The sequence below is a fragment of the Ochotona curzoniae genome, unplaced genomic scaffold, assembly GCF_017591425.1.
Source record: "Ochotona curzoniae isolate NIBS_2020 unplaced genomic scaffold, NIBS_Ocur_1.0 contig_3176, whole genome shotgun sequence".
In the NCBI taxonomy this organism is placed as follows: domain Eukaryota; kingdom Metazoa; phylum Chordata; class Mammalia; order Lagomorpha; family Ochotonidae; genus Ochotona; species Ochotona curzoniae.
Genome location: NW_024465746.1, coordinates 1,694,829 through 1,718,361, shown reverse-complemented (window position 1 = coordinate 1,718,361; position 23,533 = coordinate 1,694,829). Strand labels below are relative to the sequence as shown.

The following is a 23,533-nucleotide window of genomic DNA, read 5'->3' as shown; positions in this document are numbered from 1 at the left end:
CAAAACTTTAAACGTAGTGATGTAACCCAGTGGTTCCATTCCTAGGTATGTAGCACAGAGGATTGTGGAAAACAAGAAATCGAGCAAGTATTGGTTCTTGAAGCTCGACAGCAGCATTATTCAGAAGAGTCTGATGCTGGAAACGCCCCAGATGCCTGTTAATGATACACGATAAATTGCAACCGGTACCATAGTGGAATAGTATTTCCCACCAGAGGAAGGAAATAGTGGTACTTGTTACGGTGCGGATCAGCCGTGCAAACACGGAAGATGGCGTGTTGTGGGGAGCGTCTCCTATGCAGTATCTGTAGTAGTCCAGTCATGGAGACGAGGAAGAGCTGTGGTTGCCCAGATCCATGCGGAAGGGGCCGTGGGAATCGCGCCGTGATGACCCTGGAGCTGTTTGGGGGCAGAGCAGTAGCTCGGGTGATAGAAAGCACGTGGTTGCACGGCATTCGCGGTGATGTCCATGGTTGTTCGTGTCGTGTGTGCTGGGGACAGTTAGCGTGAGGTGTTAGTGTATTCAGTACACCACCAGAGCACGTGTCACATTTTGTACCCATGGCGTATGACAGCTCAACAGCAAACACATTCCCAGGAACTCCCAGGGATGTGGATTGTCCTGGAAGGCTTCCTGCCATACCGCTTAATCAGCTTGAATTCAAGTGACATTCTCATTTCCAACTGTGATAATAGGAAGTCTGGGGAATACGAGTGTGGCAGAAAACATTAGTGTGAAATGGTGCACTTACATGGAGAAGTTTAAAGAATGCCAAGTTTGTGCCCTCACCCTGCCACCTGGGTCTTACATGCTGGCATTTGAAGATCATCCTCAGGCGTTGTGTAGGGTGACAGATTCACGTGCAATCAGGGTGGCCAGAGATGAAGAGCGAAGGCAGTCACTGGTGGGGCGCATGCTCTGGGGTGTCATAAGTGTGTTTACGCAGGTTTCACACATGTGTGCTTGTGTTCACACATGTAACTTTAAAAAGCAAATATACTAACAATTGGTACATGGATTTTTCATTCAAAATATATTAAGCCCAAATTATTCTCTTTATATTGTTAAGAATAATAATAAACATGAAGGCCTTTAAAAGGTCATGGATAATATATAAGGTGAATGACTTAAAGTCTTTTTAAGATTTGTTTATTTTTGGTCCCGGTGCAGTGACCTAATGCCTAAAGTCCCCGCCTTGAACGCACCAGGATCCCATATGGGCGCCAGTTCTAATCCTGACTGCCCCACTTCCCATCCAGCTCCCTGCCTGTGGCCTGGGAAAGCAGTCGAGGACGGCCCAAAGCCTTGGGACCCTGCACCCATGTGGGAGACCCGGAAGAAGTTCCTGGCTCCTGTTTTCAGATTGGCACAGCTCTGGCTGTTGCGGTTACTTGGGAGTGAATCATCACACGGAATATCTTCCTTTCTGTCTTTATATATACCTGACTTTGCAATTAAGAAAAAAAAAAAAAGAACAAATCTTAGTCAAATTTACAGAGAAGGAGAGAGAAAGACCTTGCACCACGTGCTGGTTCATTCCGCAACAATGAATGGCCACAATGGCTGGAACTGAGCTGATCTTAAGTCAGGAGCCAGGAGCTTCTTCCAGGTCTCCCACACGGGTACAGGGTTCCAAGGCTTTGGACCGTCCTTGACTGCTTTCCCAGGCCACAAGCAGGGAGCAACTTGGATAACGTGCCAGGCCTTCAAAACAAAATTATTATTATTATTTTTTTTGCACCAGACTAAATTATCTCTGAACTTGAAGTCCCCTGGTAACTTGGAGCTCTTTCTGTGTGTGCCAGCAGCCCAGGTGTCCTTTAACATGGCCGCATGATCCTCGTGGCACATGGCTGTGTGCCATGCTGTTCTGGGTGCTGTGGACGCACCAGCTGATCATACACTCGCATCATTCTAGTGGGATAGGTCCTGCTGTTGCTCCCATGTGCTAGACAAGGCAGCTGGAATACTTGGGCTCCCAGCGAGAGACTGATTTATTAAGGCTAGTATGAGTTTCTGTAACAGAAAGATGAATATGAAAATACACATGGATCGACTTCTACATAGGCTGTATGAGTAGGGCAGCTGATTTCTCTGCTGAAAAGCAGTTACTCTCTGCATCCCACGACTTCTAGTACGATGCTACTATTTCTTTTTTAGAACAAATTGTTATTCATTCGACAGCATGACACACACAAAAAGAGGGGAGTGACACAGAGCTTCCATCTGCTGGTTCACCCTCCAAATGGCTTCGGAAACAAGGTTTGGGCCAGGCCCATGGCAAGAATCCAGAACTCCATCTGAGTCTACGTGAATGGCAGGAGGCCGAGCACCTGGTCCATTTTCTGCTTTCCCTGGAGCATTAGCAGGGAGCTGGATTGGAAATGGAGCAACAGGGGCTTGAATCAGTGGTCTGATGTAGGATGCCTGCTAACCCATATGCCACAGCACCAGCCCCTGCTAATTCTTTGTATCAGTTGTATTGTCCACAAGGTGTCATCTCTCCACATTCATTCATCACTTGATTCATGTAGCATTCCACGGTCATTTCTGTCACCATTCCGTTTCGGTGATGACTTCTTGTCTGTAATTTTTGGCTTTGGACTTGAAGGAGGTGACCTTTATAGCATCTATGCGGCCAGAGGTGGATGCCTTAAAACAGAATCGGGTGAGAACATTAGACTCATTGCAGCTGACTCCGGGGCCCGGATCTGAGCACCAGGTAGTGCTGCTCCCCCGCATGGCTGGCTTTTGGGGGACAGCGGGGATTTTACCACCTAGAGTAAATTTTTTATGTTGTGTTCCAGTTTCACAAGGGCTTCCTAAGGCTCTGGGGCTGCCTTCAGCTCTCCTTGCATTGTCTCCTTCCTCTAAAATGGGAGTGAATAATCCAGAATAGCAAACAAGTTGTGATTCAGGTTTGCAATCTGTTCTTAAGAATGGCTCCCAGCTGTTGATGTGCAGGGCAGGGCACATCATGATGTGCAAGGCAGTGCGGGGAGTTCCTCTCTCTTGGACAGGTTGAGAGCATCCAGGAAGGCAGTCCTTACAGCTTGTAAACCTGTTCTGTAGGGGGAGGCAGGTCCTAGAGTCCCTCAGGGGGATTCCCGGAGTGAGTGCCACACTGGGAGTCCCCGGGCCAGCTGGGGTCAGTGGTCAGTGCGCTGGGTCTCCAGTCATTGTCCCCTGTGCAGTCCTGCTGTGGCTTTTGTGAAGGCGAGAAAGGGAGAGCCACTGCTGGCTTTGGGGGAGCACAAACCTCCTGGGGCTTTGAACCTAGGATCCAGATGAACTACAATGGATAGTTCAAGTCCAGGGTCTTTCCCCCCGAGTGGTCAGTGCACTAGGACCGCCACTGTCTGTGTGTCCTGGCTGACCCTCACTCTTGGCTGGTACCCATACCACTTGCCATTTAGGTCTATTAAGTGGAGAAGGCTCTGCGTCAAGCAGGATAATGCCTTGTGGTGCATTTTGGCAAGCTAGAATTCTGGGAAGCCGTTCTTAAAGGTACTCGTCCTGCTTTAGGGAAAGGGATCAAGAACTGTGCGTAAAATAGACTCCTGAGGCCGAGCGGCCAGCATGTTTACTTGTGTTTTGGAAAATCTCAGCTATGCCAGCTTGAGTGAGGTGCCTGACACAGGATGGAGGAGAGGAGAGCATGGCTGCGGACACACGGGCGCTTGAATCCAGGGAAGGGCTGCAGGGTCTGTTCTGAACTCTCAGCTTGTCCAAGCCACCAAGTGAAGAAACACATTTGCTTGGCTCATCTGACCCAGTCATCAGCTGTAGGCTTCTGGCCCGGACGCCTTGGTCTTCCTGCCAGCTTCAGAGCGGGGGAGGAGGGCCATGGCTCCTCCAGGAACGAGAATGGGCCCAAACCACAAGATGGCTTCACTTGCAGAACAAGTCAGCATCTTTTCTAGCGTGTTTGCTTTCTTCATTTGCATGAAGTCCTTCAGTTGTGTGTGTGTTTTGTTTATTTGAAAGACAGAATCTTCCATCTACTGTATCACTCTCCAGGTGCCTGCAGTAACAAAGACTCAGCCAGGGTAGAAGACAGGAGCTAGGAACTCCATCTTGGTGTCTCTTGTGGGTGTCAGGGGCCCAAGTTCATGGGCTGTCTTCTGCTGCTTTCCCAGGTGCATAAAGCAGGAGTTAGATTAGAGGTGGAGTGGTTGGGACTGGGTCCAGCATTCCAGGATAGGATACTGGCATCATGACAGGTGCTTTAATGTGCTTCCCTGTAGTGCAGACCCTGAGGTCACATTTTGAAAAATACACACCATACCTTTTCTTTCCTGACCCTCAAAGAAGCTTTTGGAAAAGGCTTGTATCATTGGATCATGCAGTGATCACAAATGGAATTTCATTGTTCAGCCACTTACCCTCACATCCCACTGAGGATGTGACCGTGCTGTGGGATTGTCACCAGGTCTTTAATTGCAAAGTTAACCAAAAGTCATTTCTTTCTGTCCCTTTGCTCTGAGGCACCTTGGCTCCAGCGTTTTCTCTCCTTAGCTTTTGACAGCCCCTCCTGGCCCGCTAGGTGGAGATTCTGTGAGGCCTTGTTGACCTCCTCAGCGCTCAGGGTGTGAACTGCAGCTCTGTTTGTGATGGGGAAAGGAGATCGAGGCCCACCCTGTGTCTGTAAGCGGGACGTCTGAGTGGTACTGGGCCTTTCGTTCTTCATCTGTAAGGAGGCCGTGGAGTCATCGGGAAAAGCAGATACAGTCAGGAATTGGATCATGCCCTAAAGTGCTTGGATGTAGGCCAAAATCATGGAAGGCCGCTGTTTAGCCTCTCATAAACTTGCGACTCAAGGAGTGGTCTAGGATGTCACACATCGGGGGTTCATCACACGTTTCAGGAGATCTGTGAGGGCCCAAGGAGTCCTACCCCCAGATAGGAAGGTGGCCATCCGTGTGCATGGGGCACATCTGCTGTCACTCAATGTCACGAAGACGGGTTGGAACGGAAGTTGCCCCTGTTAGGGCCCTGAGTTCTGTCTTCATGTTGTTCTTGTTTGTGTTCTCCCTGCTGTAGGTTTAGTCCGGGTTGGGTGTCTGAACTGCCTAGGTTTGGGAATATTTACATATGCATTTGAGGTATCTTGGCATGGGACCCTGGATTCATTAATGGTTCATATACACCGTTTCACTCTTAGCCCGAACACAATTGCATATAGTATTTTAAAAAATAATTTTGCATGTGGTGTGGGTTTGTCTGCTTCTGATCCTGCGGTGCATTCACAACGATTCAGGTTTGGGGCTGACAGTGAAGGTGCTTTTTGGAATACCTGAATCCCATACTGAAGTTCCTGCTTTGAGTCTTGTTCCTTTTTTTTTTTTTTTTTTCCCTTTTGGTAAGGATTTATTTACTTATTTATTTTCAAGGTAGAATGAGAGAGAGATCTTTCACTCACTGATTGAGCTGCCAAACTGAATCAGCTAGGGCTGCACCAGCTGGAGCCAGGAGCCTGGAACTCCATCCGGGTCTCCCATGAGGGTAGCAGGGGCCCAGGCAGTGGAGCCATGTTCTGCTGTTTCCCCAGGCACATTAGCAGGGAGCTGGATTGGAAGCAAAATGAAGAGATGAAACTAATAAAATGAGAATAAATAGTGCAGTGTATGTTCAATGCAGATTTTGGATCTTTTGGGATTTCAGATTTTTTTGGATGGTCAGTCTATATATATCCAGTTGGATCTCAGTGCCTTAATACAGTACTGCGATAGCTTAGGCGGGGGGTAAGTGTGCTTGGTGCACTGCAGAATCAATGCACCATTGTTCCCTTCGTAGCTCTGGGGTGTATTCCCGATTGGGAGCTTGGATGGCTCAGGGGCAGGGATCATATGAAGACTAGGAGCTCGCGTTTCTGAGGTGCAGGCTGGTTTCAATTGCTTACCCTCTCCGAGGCTGTTTTCCTACAGTAAGGGGCGACAGTAATGTGCCTCTCCTAGAAATGGGTTGAACATTAAATGGAATGGTACAAGTTGGCAGTCTAGCAGAGTCTGAGGTGACAAAACATCAACTGTCATTATCATTTCTAAAAGCTTTAATTTTAAAGACTTATTTCACTGTTATTTCAAAAGTAGACTGATGAAAGGAGAGACAAGGAAATCTTTTGTCTACTGTTTCACTCCCCAAATGGCTGCAAAGGCCGGAGCTGAGTCAATCTGAAGCCAGAGCCCAGAGTCTTCTGGGTCTCCCATGCGGGTGCAGGGTCCCAAGGGTTTGGGCCGTCCTCCTCTGCTTTTCCAGGCCACAGGCAGGGAGCTAGATGGGAAGTGTTGCAGCCAGGACAGCTCATATGGGATGCTGGTGCTTGAAGGAGGATTTGCCTATGGAGCCACAGCACTGGCCCCTCTTGATTAGTATTAAGAGCTCTCTGATAAATCTTTTTTCTTTCTTTATTATCAAATGTATTTATTTATTTGAAAGACAGAGTTACAGAGCGGGTAGAGACAGATGTTCCAGCCATGCGTTCACTCCCCAAATGATTTCAAAGGCTGGGGCTGGACCAAGCCGAAGCCAGGAACCTGGAGCTCCATCTGGGTCTCGCAGGTGGATGCAAGGACCCAAACACCTGGGCTCTCTTCCGATTCTTTCCCAGACCTTCATTAGCAGTCTCCATTTGTATGTAGTTCTCTCACCGCGCGTGGCCACACACACTTATTCAGGCGATTCACTTTAAAGCCCTTGGCCCCACCCCTGTCGACAGGAGCCAACTGTTCCCCTGAGGTGTCTGTGCCGGAGGGGTTTTGGGGCTACCAGGGCAGGGCCCTGAGATTACCCCTTGATGTTAGGTCTGGGCTGTATCAGACAGTGTGCCTGCCAGGAGCTGACCTCTAGGCACTTGTTTTTCGCCTTGACCTTGAGCTCGCCTCTGTCTGAGGGGCAGTTGAGGACACTGTCCAGGAGCCTGGGGCGGTATATTTCCACAGAGTTACTGCACCAATTCAGGCTGTGGCTGAGCAATGCAGTCCCAAATGCCATACCCTTTTACTGTCCCTTGAAGGCCAGAAGTACTGGCATGCCTTGCCCTTGACCCTGGCAGGCTTGGACAGTGGTGGCTGAAGTGGGCACATTTGCTGGCCTCTATTCAGAGGCCGCAGAGTGGGGCGGATTTCCGGTTGCTATGATTTAGAAAGCTGCCTTGTATTTCCTGATCACATTTCTTCAAACCAAGTGTGCTATTTTTGCTGTTGTTCTGCAGAGTGCTTAGGTTGAAGGCAAGGGCCCTCGCAATGCCCCTGGAATTGAAAATGTGTTGGCAACTGTCAATGATATTTTGTAGAGTCCCCGAGTTCTTGCAGAAGCGCTGGACGACTGAAGGAATGTTAAGCCTTAAGGAAATGGCACCAGTGCATGCAAATTGTGGACATGTTGGAGACAGGGAGTGAGGGTTTGCCCAGGCTCTCGGGCCCACCGATTCCCTTCCCTGACATCATACCTCCTTCTCCTTTCCTGGTGCAGTGAATTCATCTGCTGCCTGCAGTGCTTCAGTACCGTGTGGGAGCCAGCTTGTGTCCCAGCTGCTTTTGTGTGTGAGAAAGCAACAGAAGATGACCCAAGTCCTTGTGACCCTGCGCTCACATGAAAGACCTAGATAAAACTTCTGGCTCCTGGCGTCAGCTTGGTCCAGCTCCAGCCATTGTGGCTGTTTGGGGAGTGAATCAATGGATGGAAGATCTCTCTCTCGCTCCTCTCTGTAACTCTACCTTTGAAATGAATAAATTAACCTTGAAAGAGAGATAGCCCAGTTCATTGCAGTCAGATGGTCCAGAAGGAGGTCAGGGAGGGAGAAGGGTGTGCCCGCTGCCAGGGTGTTCTGGGCAGGTGGATCCCTGGGGTGTTGTTTGTCTCACATCCAGGACCATGCCTCCGGCATCCTCTGTAGCATGCCCTGTGGGGAGCTTACTGAGTTGATGTTGAGAGCAGCCTTCTCAGAAGGGCTAAGGGATTGCCTGTCCCGAGTAGGGGAGGGCATCGCTCCCCCGATGTGTCCACATTTCCTGTGCCCCTCTGTTGCCAGGGGCTGTGGCTAGCCTGCTGGGTGTGCCCTGAAATGTGTTGCCACTGTGCCCAAGGCCCACACTGAGACTGTGGGGAGGGAAGGGTTGAGATAGGAGGAAGTGAAACAGCCCAGACTTGATGTTGGATGCCCTGTTGCGTCACAGTGTGTGGAAATGATACCAAATGAGGGAGTGGTTCTTTAAGGAGGTGAAAAGGCACTTAGTAACAGGACGCAGTGTAACGGCTGCTGCAGGCAACTCTGGAATGCCCATGAAGAGTTTATGGTGGCACGTTCTGAGGTCTTGCCCGCTTCTCTGCCATCTGGCTTTGGGCGCTGTATTGTCCTCCCCAGAGACTTGACTCTTAGATTGAGCTGCTGCCCTCCAGGGTGGCTCTGTATTGGTACTGACATCACTGACAGATGTCACTCGGAATAGGTTGTGTGGGTCGACCACCTGGGGATTATTCAGAAACACTGCTGAAAGTGCAAAGCCTCATAAAACCTGCACGACTCTGTCCTGATCATTCATCGTGGGCCAGCCTCTCCCACCGCTGACCTGCACTAAACCATCCCGCAGAATGGGCATAGCTTTTCCCCCGTCAGGGTTGTGGCACGGGCATAAGTCAGTGCATAGTAAATGCCGCCCATTACAGCCTGGACCTGCCCCAGTGAGTGCTCTGGTGCAGGCTGGCCTGGGGCACGGTGTACTTGCATGCTGCCCCAGGAGCGTGTGGGAGGCAGCTCCTGATAGCCTGTTGCAGACACACACGCACCGAGGCCTCGTCTTGCATGGCAGCTCACTCCATCGGAGCAGGCTCAGGGGCGGGCAAGGGGCGGGTGCAGAAAGAGGCCTAAATGTGGGTTAAATGACTTCCCAAGCGACACCCAACACTTCGGTGGCACTAGGTTGTTTAGAAAGCCCAGGCCACGCATGCAAGCAAATAATAAGATGCAGGAATCCCTTGGAGCTATTTTAGAAGCTGCCTGATCCGATTAGCATCATTGTATTAACTTTGTTTTTCCTTTCTAAATTTGCAATTCAGGCACTACAGAGTGTATTTGGTAAAACATTATAGGATATAGGATAAAAACCCTGAGCCTGAGGTCCACTGCCTGCCTCAGCCTGGTATTCCGCACAGTCAGGGGACTTTCTCTGTAAGAGTTAGGGAGGCCGTGTGTTTTGTCATTTGTCAAGTGATACCCCCCAACCCCGCCTTCACTATGTCCAATCTCAAGAAAGGAGCATTGGTTTGGCAGAAAACATGACCTCGAGAAAAAGCAGTCCCGAGGACTGATTGGATATGAGCTGCTGTTTTTGCTGACCAGCACGGTCTGTCGGCTTGGGACAAGCCGCCCTCTGAACCTACCATCAGGAGAGCAGCTATTCTAAGAAAAACAGAAGTGATGCTGCTTGCTCTTCTTCCCCATTCAACCATGGTCTTCCTTCCTTTGTATCTTAAACTCAACCGAGAAGTAAGGGATGAGAGTGGAGTCTCTGGGTGTGACCGTCAGCAGGCATGGTGCAAAGGCCTCCCAGCCACTGAAGCCGGGGCACTCACTGGCTCAGAGATGCCGGACTCTGCCAGGTCTGCCACCAACGAAATCCCGAGAGGCAAATACACTGGGCGGTGGCAGCAGAGAGGGACCGTGCTTCTTAGTATCATAGCTGTGTTCTTCGGCATGGATGATGTCCTGGCGATTCTGTTCTTATAAGACGTTTGTTGGAGAGTCCGAGATGTGGGATGGTGTGCTAGTTTGACTCATGTCCTTCAACAAGTTGCCCTCATTTCTTCTTTTAACATGTTGATGCTGGGGAGGGCGTTGTGGCACGCTGGTTTAAGCCTTTGCTGGTAGTGCCAGCATCCCATGTTAGAGTGCCTGCCTGCTCTGCTTCCCATCCAGCTCTCTGTAAATGCTCCTGAAAAGGCAGTGGAAGACGGCACAAGTGCTGGGGTCCCTACCAGCCCACGTGGGAGACGCGGATGAAACTCCCAGGGCCTGGTCTGGTACCAGGTGTTGTGGCAGCCACCTGGTGAGTGAACCAGGGGGATAGAAAATCTCTTTTCTCTCTGTTACTCTGCCTTTCAAAGGAATAAAATGGAATAAAATGATTTTTTCTTAAATGATGGTGCTGGGCCCAGTGTGGTAGCCTATTGGCTAAATCTTCACCTTGCATGCACTAAGATCCCATGTGTACACTGGTTCATGTCCCAGCTGCCCCACTTCCCATCCAGCTCCCTGCTTGTGGCCTGGGAAATGAGTAGAGGTAAGCCCAAAGTCTTGGGAGCCTGCACCTGTGTGGGAGACCCAGAGGAAGCTCCTGTCTGCTGGCTTCAGATTGGCTCAGCTCTGGCCGTTGTGGCCACTTGGGGAGTGGACTAGCAGATGGAAGATCTTTCTCTCTGAGAAATCTGCCTTTCTAATAATTTTTTTTTATTGAGTCTTTAAAAAAGAATAATGGTTCTAAGGGCTAGTCAGACAAGAGCAGAGATACAAGGCAGTCTGACCCAATACTTCATAGACCATGGAAACAGACCCACAAGCAGTCTAAATAACAATTTCAGACATGGACTTTTAAGGTTTTATCACACGGTAGCCATTGTTTGATGACAACACGTAACGCTTGCTCTGTATGCATTTTTCAAGAATAAAAATATATGACTACCAACCATAGTCACTGTACTGTAGGAGGGGTTTCCACTGAGTTCATGAGGAGCTATGCTTTATTTCACTTCTCTTTGCACCAAAGCAACCTTACCTTTTTGTTTCATTTCTGTGGAAGTTTTGAAGTCTGCCCACATCCGAGATCCCTTGAACTTATTTCTCCTATTTAGCCGTAACTATGTAAATGGGTTTCAAAACATTTGTGATTTGTGGGAATGGATACCTTTGAAATACTTGACAATTTCTGAATGCCAGCAAGCTTTTGATTTATTGTATTTTCCTCACTGGTTTTATTTATTTTATTTTTGTTTGAATGGCAGAGTTACAGAGAAGAGGCAGAGAGGCCTTCCGTCTGCAGGTTCTTCTGGGTCTCCGACGTGGATACAGGGTCCCAAGGCCTTGATCCATCCTTGACTGCTTTCCCAGGGAGCTCCCAAGCAGGAAGCTGGATCAGAAATAGAGCAGCCAGGGCTTGAACTGATGCCCCTATGGGATGGTGGTGCCACAGGCAGAGGCCAAGTCTACTATACCATGATCCACAACTCTGCCCCCACTTCCTGTATTCCTCCATTTTATTTGTGTTTGTGTGTGTATGTGTGTGTGTGTGTGTGAGAGAGAGAGAGAGAGAGAGAGAGAGAGAGAGAGAGAGAGAATGAGAATAAATGAGAATTGCCATCCACTGGTTCTCTCCCCAAATGCCCACAGTTTAGGTGTCTTCCCTGGGTAGCAGGGTCCCAAGAACTGGAATTGTCACCTGGCTGCCTGCTCGGACACACATTATCAGGAAGCTGGAATCAGGAGATGGAGCTGGGATTTGAATCCTGACAACTCAGAGGCATTCAGGACCATTTTGTTTGTAGTTCCAGGACCTTTGAACGGCATCCAGCTACAAAATACTTCATTCCTGTCCTGTGCCTACACACCACAGCACGGTGGCGCAGGAAGTAGCTCTCTGGGAAGTCCACTGGGGGTTTCAGGACTGGAGGTTGGTGCTCTGCCATCGAGTGCTCAGACTGGGCTCAGACAGGGCCTTGGGCTCTCCTGGGTGAATGTGAATGGGGCTTGGTTGGCTGCTTTGTACAAAGCCCGGTCAAGCAGTGCCCTGTGGGTAGCTCTGGCCTGCGCGCTGCATTTCAATGCAGATTCTCTGCAATCTGTAAGGGTGGACAGTAGTGCTTCCAGCTGATTGACCCCAGGATTTCAGAACTTTGAAAGTGTGCTGGTGGCCTGGGATTGAGAGGTAGGGCCTGGGTCTTTTTTTTTTTTTTGTATTTCTTTTTTTTTAATTATTATTTTTTAAAGTTTTATTTAATTGTTTTAATTGTTATTAACATTGTATTATGTGGTACAGTTTTATAGGCACTGGGATTCCCCCCACCCCTCCCACAACCCTCCCCCCATAGTGGATTCCTCCACCTTGCTGCATAACCACAGTTCAAGTTCAGTTGGGATTCCTTCATTGCAAGCATAAACCTAGCATAAAGTCCAGCATCTTATTGTCCAGATAAGTTCAGTGGCTTCTTGGGGGGACCTTCTCTGGTCTGAAGGTAGAGCTAACAGAGTAAAGTTCCGGTCAGTTAAAAGCCCCAACAAAACCTCAGTATCAATATACAACATTATGGAATTAATTGACATAGTATTGAGTAAACAATATGTTAAAAATAATGCAAGTTCCATTCTTCGAAACATCTGGGTTGAGACAGTGTCAATGACAGGTTCAAAAAATAACCAACAACCAAACAAAAATTACAAGTTAAATCAAGGCAAACATGTGGTATCTAACCTTTTGGAATTAGCTCATTTCCCTTAGCATTATAGTTTCCAGTTGGGCCCATTTAGCCACAAAGAACTGCATTTTGTTTTTTTTAATAGCTGAGTAGTATTCCATGGAGTAGATGAACCAAAGCTTTCTTATCCAATCTTCTGCTGATGGGCATTTCGGTTGCTTCCATGTTTTTGCAATTACTGATTGTGCTGCTATGAACATAGGGATGCATGTTGGTTTGTCGTGGAACAGGTGTTTTGGATATATTCCTAGGAGTGCTATTGCTGGGTTATATGGTATGCAGATTTTGAGTTGTTTGAGTGTTCTCCAGACTGATTTCCATAAAGGCTGTACCAATTTGCAGCTCCACCAGCAGTGGAGTAGGGTTCCCTTTTCCCCGCATCCTCGCCAGCAAGCGTCGTTGGTGTTCTTGTTTATGTGGGCCAATCTTACTGGTGTTAGGTGGTACCTCATCGATGTCTTAATTTGGATTTCCCTTATTGCCGGGGAACTGGAGCATTTTTTCATATGTTTGTTTGCCATTTGGGCTTGTTCCTTTGTGAAATGTTTGCCCATTTCCCATGCCCATTTCTTGAGTGGCTTGTTTGTTTTGGTTTTTTGGTTGTTTTGGAGTTCTTTGTATATCCTGGAGATTAGTAGGGCCTGGGTCTTTCCAGGCAGGGCTGGGTGCCCTGAAGCCCTGAGGGCACCTGCTGACCTCATCCGTTGTAGTCTAGGCCTTTCTCCCTCGGCCTTCCTCCACTGTGGGACTAGGCCGGCGTACATGGCCCTGGTCCTGATCACCGTGCACTCCCATTGCCCGTGGCTGGCTCCACAGACCAGCTCCCATCCCCAGATTCCATACATGGCAGCAGGTGCCACGGCCCTGTTTGGCATGGTCTGCCCTCAGCCCTGACCTTTGCAATGTGCCAGCGGATGCTGCAGTCCCACAGAGGTGAGCCCACAATGCCGTTACAGATTCTGCCCCCAGATTTGGTTCCTTTACATTCTGGTGCATGCTGCAGCCCAGCCTGATGTGGCCTATCTCCTGCTCCAACACTCACTAATGGGTACTGCGGCCTAACTCAGCCAGGCATACCCTCCAGCACCAGCTTTTGTGTACACCAGTGGGCATGGACAAAGCTATTTAGCCCAGGCCAGGTCTCCCACATGTGCGGCTGTCGCTGCCTGAAGCAGACATGCCCTCCAGTTTTCCTCTCAACCACTCTGTCTCAGCTCCCCTGCCTACCTGTGAGTACATTGGTCAGGTGTATGGAAGACCCTTGAAGTCATTCCTGCCTTGTCAAACATGCCCTTAGCCACGCCCACTCCCAGACATCCCTTGACCCCCTTCACTAGGCAATCTTTTACTTCCTGCCCCTCAGCCTGGGCCCTGTGGGTAGCATGTCCTGGCCCGGTGTTCCCCAGCTCCCCCACATATCATTTAAAAAGAAGAGGAGCTGATTGATAGTCTGGTGGCTAAAGTTGTCACCTTATATGCACTGGGATCCCATATGGGTGCCGGTTCTAATCCCGGCGGCCCTGCTTCCCATCTAGCTCCCTGCTTGTGGCCTTGGAAAGCAATCGAGGATGGCCCAAAGCCTTGGGTCCCTGCACCTGCGTGGGAGACCCGGAGGAAGCTTCTGGCTCCTGGCTTTGGATTAGCTCAGCCGTTTGGAGAATAAACCAGCAGATAAAAGATCTTTGTCTCTGCTTCTCTTTGTAAATCAGACTTGCTAATAAAAAAAATAAATAAATCTTAAAAAAAAGAAAAGAAGAAAAGATAAGCAGTTGTGCTGGTATATTGATATAGTTTACACAAATTTGACATGAACCAGGCCCAGAATGTCCACCAGCTACTACTGGCTGCTTCTCTCCCAGGAGTGCAATGCTGGCCTAGGTACAAGGCAGCCTAGGCTGTTGGCTGCAGCTGGAGAAGGCGCTCAGTACTTCAGTACGGAGGAGCCCGTATGTTGATGACTTTGCCCAGCTGTAGGCTGGTGTGAATGCGGTGAGCACATGGGAGGTGCCTGGGGCCAAGCAGGATGCTTGCGGGGTTAGCGTATTAACATTTGTAGCGTGATATTTCCAGCTTCTCATAGGTTTATTGCAACATCATTCCTCACAAGTTCAGAAGCATCTGTCCATGCTCTTCTTAAAAAGCATTTTAAATCAAATGAAATAAAAAATTTAAATTACTGTATGTTAATTAATTTGTAATCTATCCATTTAAGCCATTTCTCACTTTTATGCAGTGGATTTTTCTGTGTGCTCAGTTCTTTTCTTCTTGTAACGATATCCTTGGGAATTGGATTCCTTGTCTGTGGGTCTTGTAATTCCCTTTCCACAGGAGGCAGGTGGATTTCTAATGCCATCAGCCACGGATAGTTCTGGTTTGTGTCCTAGACTCCAGGCCTCTCGAAAGATTTCTAAAGGTCTCAGAGCAGTGTCTTGGTTTGTTTGGAGTAGAGGGGTTGGTTGGAATGTGGCCACCATGGTGGAGAGTGGAGTGGCCAGGGAGAAGAGGCCACCTCGTTCAAGTCACAGTGCCTTCCTGCAGAGCGGGGCTGCAAAGACTTTGAGGCCTTTTTCTCACATTCTGTAAGATAATGAGTCTTCAATTGATTAGTGATGTCTGCTGTGAGAGCAGGGCTAGGAAGTGGAGTCAGCCTGCTCTGTCTCCAGGAGGAGAATACTTGGGGGTCACGCAGCAGTTCTGCAGTGAGTATTGCATGTCACCTCAGTTCCCATAGTGGGATGGTACCTGGAGTGTCACACGAGAGCAGCCAGCAGTCTGTGGTTCCCCGACTGCATGATTATAGATCTGACTGTGTGGCTGTAGATCTGACTGCATGGCTGTAGGTCCGACTGTGTAGCTGTAGATCCGACTGCGTGGCTGTAGATCCGACTGCGTGGCTGTAGGTCTGTCTGCGTGGCTGCACTGTAGCTCCGACGGCGTGGCTATAGATCTGACTGTGTGGCAGTAGGTCCGTCTGCGTGGCTTTAGGTCTGACTGCGTGGCTGTAGGTCATCTGCGTGGCTGTAGTTCCGTCTGCGTGGCTGTACGTCCGTCTCCGTGGCTGTAGGACCGACTGCGTGGCTGTAGGTCCGACTGCATGGCTGTAGGTCCGACTGCGTGGCTGTAGATCCGTCTGCGTGGCTGTAGATCCGTCTGCGTGGCTGTAGATCCGACTGAGTGGCTGTAGGTCGTCTGCGTGGCTGTAGATTCGACTGCGTGGCTGTAGGTCCGTCTGCGTGGCTGTAGCTCCGACTGCATGGCTGTAGGTCGTCTGCATGGCTGTAGCTCCGACTGCGTGGCTGTAGGTCCGACTGCGTGGGTGTAGTTCCGTCTGCGTGGTTGTAGGACCGACTGCGTGGCTGTAGGTCCATCTGCGTGGCTGTACTGTAGCTCCGACTGCGTGGCTGTAGATCTGACTGCGTGGCTGTAGATCCGACTGCGTGGCTGTAGGACCGACTGCATGGCTGTAGATCCGACTGTGTGGCTTTAGATTTGACTGCATGACTATAGATCTGACTGCGTGGCTGTAGGTCCATCCGTCTGCGTGGCTGTAGGACCGACTGTGTGGCTGTACTGTAGTTCCGACTGCGTGACTGTAGGACCGACTGCGTGGCTGTAGGACCGACTGCGTGGCTGTAGGACCGACTGCATGGCTGTAGATCCGACTGCGTGGCTGTAGATCCGACTGCGTGGCTGTAGATCCGACTGCATGGCTGTAGGACCGACTGCATGGCTGTAGGTCCGACTGCGTGGCTGTAGGTCCGTCTGAGTGGCTGTAGCTCCGACTGCGTGGCTGTACTGTAGTTCCGACTGCATGGCTATAGGTTCGACTGCGTGGCTGTAGATCCGACTGTGTGGCTGTAGATCCGACTGCGTGGCTGTAGGTCCGACTGCGTGGCTGTAGGTCCGACTGCGTGGCTGTACTGTAGTTCCGACTGCGTGGCTGTAGGTTCGACTGCGTGGCTGTAGATCCGACTGCGTGGGTGTAGCTCCGACTGCGTGGATTTAGATTTGACTGCATGACTATAGATCTGACTGCGTGGCTGTAGGTCCATCCGTCTGCGTGACTGGACATCCGACTGTGTGGCTGTAGAGCTACTTGTGGTGAGTGAACACGGCAGTTCCTGTTGCAGATGGTGCTCCATGAGCACGTGACCGTTCTCAGAGAACGGTGTGATTGGCTGTAGGTAGGGCTTGATGCTAGAAATGTGTGTCTGGCAGGGAGGTGGATTCCACCCAAGTCGTTGCTCAGATTACTAGAAGTGGCTTCTGCCCCCACCGAGCAGCTGTGTGACCCTGAGGAAGTCGAGCAGCTTCCCTTTTCTTGCCAAACCAGGAGAGCAGAGCATGGGCTGTGGTGCGGTCAAGTACAGAAAGCAGCCTTGGTTTGTAAGAATGTGTGGTTTTTTCAAGTGCAGTGGGCAGCCACGCCCTCTTGCTTGACTTTCTTATCCTCTTTCTTTGGAAGCTTTGTTTCCATCCTGCTTCCTACCTTCTCCCTTGTTCCTGACAGTCAGGGCTGGCTGGGTGGGTGCCTTCCTACTGGTGTGCTTGTGTTAGGTTGTTTCTGGAGTCCCAGGTCACCTCTGGGGTTGTGGCAGGAAAGGCATGCGGGAACCGAGGGCCTCCCCTGGTGGCCAGCTGGGGTACAGCAGGCATGCTGGCAGAGCGAGGGATGCCGGTCCGTGGGAAGCTGGGCAGTGCCAGCTGTCTCAAGGCCGCTGGCCAGCAAGGATCATTCCATGTCCTTCTCTGTTAAAAATGTTTCTTTCTCAGAGGCAAGGCAAAAGTTCCTTGTCCTCTTGTCCCGTGTTTTCTTTGCTACCAAATATGGAAGAGAAATGTGGAGAGTCGAATTGTTAGAGAGGAGAAAGAAATAGAGTATATTTGACTAGACATTCTGCATTTCAACGGGCTTGTCTTTTTGAACAATTTGATCTTTTAACTTGAGCCATTTGTTGGTGGCAAAGAGTACAGTAAAGTGATTGTAAGACTTGTGTGTGTTTAAAGACTTTATTTTCTTTTTATTGGAAAGGCAGATCTACAGAGAGAGGGAGTAACAATGAGAAAGATCTTCTGTCTGCCGATTCACTCCCCAAGTGAGCGCAACGGCCGATGCTATGCCGATCCAAAGCTAGGAGTCAGGAGCTTCCTCTGGGTCTCCCACGCGGGTGCAGGGTCCCAAGGCTTTGGGCCATCCTCGAATGCTTTCCCAGGCCACAAGCAGGGAGCTGGATGGGAAGTGGAGCAGCTGCGATATGATCTGGCCTCCTCCAGTATGGGATCCTGGCAGTTGCAAGGTGAGGATTTAGCCACTAGTCTGTCATTCTGGGCCCTTTTTGTGCTTTTAAAGATTTACTTATTTGGTCCTGGTGCAATAGTCTTGTGGTTACATCTTAATCTTGCACACACTAGGATCCCATATGAATACCAGTTTGTGTACTGGCTGCTCCACTTCCTAACCAGTTCCCTGCTTGTGGCCTGGGAAAGCAGTCGAGGATGGCACAAAGCCTTGGGACCCTGCACCTGCGTGGGAGACTCGGAAGAAACTCCTGGCTCCTGGCTTAGGATTGGCTCAGTTCTGCCTGTTGTGACCACTTGGGAGTGAACCAGAGGGTAGAAGGTCATTCCCTCTGTCTCTCCTCTTTGTAAATCTGCATTACAAATGAAAAAATAATAAATACTTTTTTACATAAAAAGATTTATTTGAAAGAGTTGTAGAGAGAGGTTCACTCTCAACAGGCCGCAGTGGCTGGAGAAGCTAGGAGGTTTTTGGGATGTCTCGCTTGAGTACAGGAACCCAAGTACTGGGACCATTTTCTGCTGCTTTCCTAGGTGCGTTAGCAGGGGACTAAGGAAGTGGAGCAACCAGGAATTGAACCAGCACCGTGCATGCAGGGTGCCGGCACTGCAGGCAGCAGCTTTACTCACTGTGTCACAATGCCAGCCCCTGCGAGATGAGTTTATTTTTAAAAGGATTGATTTATTTTTATTGAAAGGCAGATTTACAGAGAGAAGGAGAGACAGAGAGAAAGATCTTCTGTTCGCTGGTTCACTCCCTAAGTGGCGCAATGACCAGAGCTGAGCTGATCCGAAGCCAGGATCCAGGAGCCAGAAACTTCTTCTGGGTCTCCCATGCAGGTGCATGGTCCCAAGGCTTTGGGCTATCTTCTGCTGCTTTCTCTGGCCACAGGCAGGGAGCCGGATGGGAAGTGCAGTAGCTGGGACATGCACCCGCACCCAAACGGGATCCCTGCAGTTCAAGGCAAGGATTTAGTCACTAGGCTACAATGCTGGGCCCGCAAGATGACCTTTTTTTTGTTGTTGTTTTGTTTTTTAAAAGATTTATTTTGTTTTTTATTGGAAAGGAGGATATACACAGAGGAGAGACAGAGAGGAAGATCTGTCTGGTGATTCACTCCCCAGGTGGCCGCAACAGCCGATGCTATGCTGGTCCAAAGCCAGGAGCCTCTTCCGGGTCTCCCACACAGGTTTAGAGTCCCAAAGCCTTGGGCCATCCTCGACTGCTTTCCCGGGCCACAAGCAGGGAGCTGGATGGGAAGCAGGGCCGCCGGGATTAGAACCGGCGCCCATATGGGATCCCGGGTATGCAAGGCAAGGACCTTAAGCACCGCGCCATCGCGCCGGGCCCCAAGATGACCTTTTAAAGTGAGTTTTGAAGATTGCCTTTGCAGGCAGGCTCAGTGGGCCACTTTGGCGCTTGCAGTCCATTCTGTGCAGCTAGGCCTGTGGCTACAGTAAATGGACAAACTGCAAACGCATTTCCCAGGACAACGTTCTAAAGAGGATGACGCACCTTGGGCCAGAGCCTGGGCGCGCATGCGTGATGATTTGTCGGAGCCAGGGCCTCTGGCTACGAGTAACGAGGATCCTTTTAGAGGAGCAGTTCTCAGCTCGGCTGCCGTAGGGTTAGCCTGCGCATCAGCCGAGAGAATACCACGAGTGACAAAGGGATGGAGCTGGACACGAGGAGCTGGTGAGCTCTGGGCCCAGGGTTCACCACAGATGGCACTGCACTGCCTGGCTCTGCCCGTCTGTGTGCTTCTGGCTAACCCCAGCAGCACCAGCACTGTTGACTCTTCCAGAAGCCAGGGAGAGCGCCCATAGGACCCCATCGGCGGGGCATGGCCTCTGGCTGGCCTGGGGCAGGTGGGACTGTTAAACACTTAAATGCTTGCAGAGTGAACGAATACTGAGAAAGAGAATTTTCTAACTGTGATAAAGAGAAATTGAAATGAGGGTGCTCCATGTAGTTCACAGGTCAGTTGAACTCATGAAAGGCCTACACTGGCCGGGGACGTGTTCTGCAGGTGCCGGGGCCAGGGCAGGTGTCACACTCAGTTTCTGATTTCTCAGAGTTGGCATGGACAGCAGGACAGCAAGGAGCTGCTCATACACAGTGGGGCTTAAAAGCCACCAGGATGAGAGGAGCTGAGCTGTGGCTGGAGTTGGGGTGGCGGGGCGGACAGCCCTGAAGCGCAGCAGCATGGATCGGAAGCTGAGAGCTGGGGGTTTGATTCTGCCTTGGCCTCCTTGAGCTCTGTGCACTGATTGGCTGGCATGCTGCAGGACCAGCTTTGGGGCTGGTCACTGTTACAGGGGGAGTCCTGCAGGAGGTTCTGATGAGTGGCCCCAGCCAGGGCTCCCCAAGCCTCCCACACCAGGAGCGAGAAGGGAGCGGGCAGTCCAGCTGGTCGGCTGTGAAACGCCTGTCTTCCTAGGTCAGTGTCAGTGGTTTCAGCATCTTCTCCTTGAGCCTTTGGCTTTCAAAGTTGATCCTTGGATGCGAGAGAACCACACGGCTACTTGTTTCTTTGCTCCTTAAATATGAGTGTGCCTGGGTTCCCTCGTGTTTGTGGATCTCTGAACGTCTTCACAGTTCTTTGCAAAGGGGGCACGTTGATGATGCTACAAGCCTGAAGGGTGCCTCTTCCAGCTTCGGCTCTTCTCGGAAGAGCAGCTCTGAGCTGCCAAGAGAACAGTGCGTGGCTTGCCTTGCTCTGCTGTGTGGGCAGTTTCCTGACTTCTGTTCTCACTTCTTCTATGTTGAATTTTTAATTTCCACTGCCGTATTTTCGATTTCCAGGAGGTTGGCCCTGGTCTTCAATCTTTTAAAATAGCATCCTGCTCTTTTGTGCTTGGGGTTTCTCTGTCGGGAATTGCTCAGCTGAGGGCTTCTTTGTAAAAGATGAAAACACACATTGGCTGCTCTGCGTGCTTTCGGCCGGGGCTGGGGGCGGGGGGGGGGGGGGGGGGGGGCTTTTCCTCAGGGGTCCCAAATAGGAAGTGCTTCCACTTGGTGGTAAGCACTTGGTGCTTCCACTTGGTGGTTCCACGAGGTCCTTGGTGAATGCAATGACACAGTGTTGAGTGTGTGTGCACAGGTTTTTGATGAATGTTTATTTACCCATGGCGTGGGAGGGGTGTCTGCAAAGAGTTGGTAGAAAAATGCATGAAAGGAAAAAAAAAAACTGCATAGGTTTTAACCTCTTCTTGAACCCAAATAAACTTACCTTTTCATCCCATTTGCTGGCTGGTTGTTTTTCCCAGAGAGGAACTTGCTGGTTCTGCTCATGTGGGCCACACTCGGCTCCTTCCTTCACTGTCCCTGCTGTCCCCAGGTCCAGCAGCTTCCCTGGAGGCCACATCTTCATCTCCTCCTGGACTTCAGGCCTTGCGGTCTTCTGAGTCTGTGACCACGGCCCCCCCAGGAACAGTCTTGGGGTAGCCTCTCCTGCAGCCTGGTGGCCTTGTCCTCTAGTTCCTGCTGTTTCCTGTGCTGCTCCGGCCACAGCTGGTTTCTGCCCGTGGGCTCCCCTGCCCGCTGGCACTTGGGTCTCAGCTGCTGCTTTCCCTGGCACCACTCATCCTCCAGGATTTTCTTACTATCATTTGGGTTATCTTTTCTATCTCTTTGGCTGCGTGCCTTTAAATTCGTGAGCCATTACATAAACCATTTATTTGCTTACTTGAAAAGCATACAGAGAGATGGAGAGAGGGACTTCTATCCGCCATTTCATTCCCCAGTTATCCCAGTTGGTGCCAGGAGCCTAAACTCTATCCAGCTCTCCCGTGTGGGGGCAGGGGCCAGGTGCTTAGGACATGATCTGCTGCTTTATGTGCACATTCGTAGGGAGCAGGATTGGAAGTGGAGCAACTGGGACTCGAACCAGCGCCTTGATGTGGAATGTTGGTGTCACAAGCATCAGCTTAACACTGGCTCCGCTGAAACCGTCTTATCAGGGAGTGACTGTGAAGACACGTACTGTAGTCAGCTTGCGTATTTCGATTCCAGTGTGTAACTGGACCCATGCCTAAATAGCATGAAGAAGTTAGTTAACAGAGAAATGTCCAAGAGGGCCAGGCAACCAGGCAGAACCAGAGCTGATTATCCAGCTGTCAGTTCCCAGGGGAGCGTGTGAGACCTGTTGAAATTTGCACTCATACATCTGCTTTGTGACACCTAGCAAAATAGACTATGCTTTTCTTGGATGCTAAGTGTTTGAACAAAGTCATATCTATTTGTACCAACACGATGTGGCATACCACCTTACTTCTTCTCTTGGGCGTCTCCTGAGATGTCTAAGTCTTTAGAAATACGTGTGTTGTGAACTCTAGCGCAGTGGCATAGTGGGTAAAGCCACCACCTGCGGCAGCAGCATCCTATACGGGCGCTGGTTTGAGTCTCTGCTACTCCGCTTCCAATCTGGCTCCCCGCTAACACCCCTGGGAGAGCAGTGCAAGATTGCCAAAGCCCACATGGGAGACCCAGAATAAGCCTACGGCTCCTGGCTTCAGACCAGCCTGGCTCCACCCGCTGAGCAGGAATGAACCCTTGGGTGAAAGATCTCTCTGTATAACTCTGCCTTTCGAGTAAATAAGGAACTTTAAAAAAGTATGCATGTTGTGAGCATGTTTGTTGTAGCTTGATTATTTTTTCAAAGAGAGAGGTGTGGGGATGGGTGTTGGGGAGAATCTGCCATTTGCTAGTTCTCTTCCCCAAATGCTTGCAACAACTGAAAGGGAATACCCGTCCCCCACTGCGCCCCCCCCCCCGGTCCCATTGCCAGAAGGAGGCCTCTTGGTCCCCCACCCTCTGCTAGGCTGCCACCAGGTGGGTGTGCACCCCTGGTCCTCATTGCCATGTCTGCCTTCTTTTCTAGGACACCGGGGTTGGGAAATCGAGCATCGTGTGCCGGTTTGTGCAGGATCACTTTGACCACAACATCAGCCCCACCATTGGGTGAGTTCCTGAGGGCTGGGCCCCGCCCCACAGGGCACACAGCAGGCTGCCTGGGGCCGCAGTTTCGTCCCTGCCAATGAGCGTGCCTCAAGTGAAGCTCATAGCCCTCTGGGGGCTTCCAAGTTGCCTGCCCAGCCGTTCATGCCCAGGCTGATTTGTTCTCCCAGCCGGGCTGTTTCCGCCTGTAGCCCGAGATGATAGGCAAAGAACAGAACTCAAAATCATAACATAATAATACCTGGAGATAGTGAGTATAGAGAAACATAGGGACAATTTCTGTTTAAAGACTCATTTATTTTTATTGGGAAGGCGGATATACAGAGAGGAGGAGAGACAGAGAGAGAGATCTTCCATCTGATGATTCACTCCCAACGTGACCACAATGGCTGGAGCTGAGCCAATCCAGGAGCCAGGAGCATTTCCAGGTCTCCCACGCGGGTGCAGGGTCCCAAGGCTTTAGGTCAGATTGGTCCAGGTCCTCCATGTCGGTGATAGGGACCCGAGCATTCGAGCTGTTCTCTGCTGCTTTTCCCAGGCCTTGAGCAAGCAGCTGCACTGAGAGTGGAGCCCTTGGGACAGGAACGGTGGCTCCTCTGGACGCAGCACTTAGAATGTGCTGTGCTGTGCCACCGTGCTTCCGATTGCGTTTCTCACCTCTCCCCTGCAGGGGGAGTTCAGCTGCTGCTTCTTACTTATACAAGAGAGTTGAACTTTATGAAATGGCTCTATGCGGGCCTGTGCAGTAGCCTAGCAGGTAAGGTCCTTGCCTTGCGTGCACTAGGATCCCATATGGATGCTGGTTCTGT

The 23,533-nt window shown here is 50.4% G+C and overlaps 1 protein-coding gene across 1 annotated transcript in view; it reads left to right on the top strand.

The window, feature by feature from the left end:
- The window catches only part of RAB31 (RAB31, member RAS oncogene family), a 137,215-nt gene that overhangs the window by 39,445 nt on the left and 74,237 nt on the right, over positions 1–23,533 (top strand). Inside the window, exon 2 of the mRNA XM_040979229.1 lies at positions 22,648–22,727. Within this exon, the coding sequence (XP_040835163.1) occupies positions 22,648–22,727 (80 nt within the window). The remainder of the gene's footprint in view (positions 1–22,647; positions 22,728–23,533) is intronic.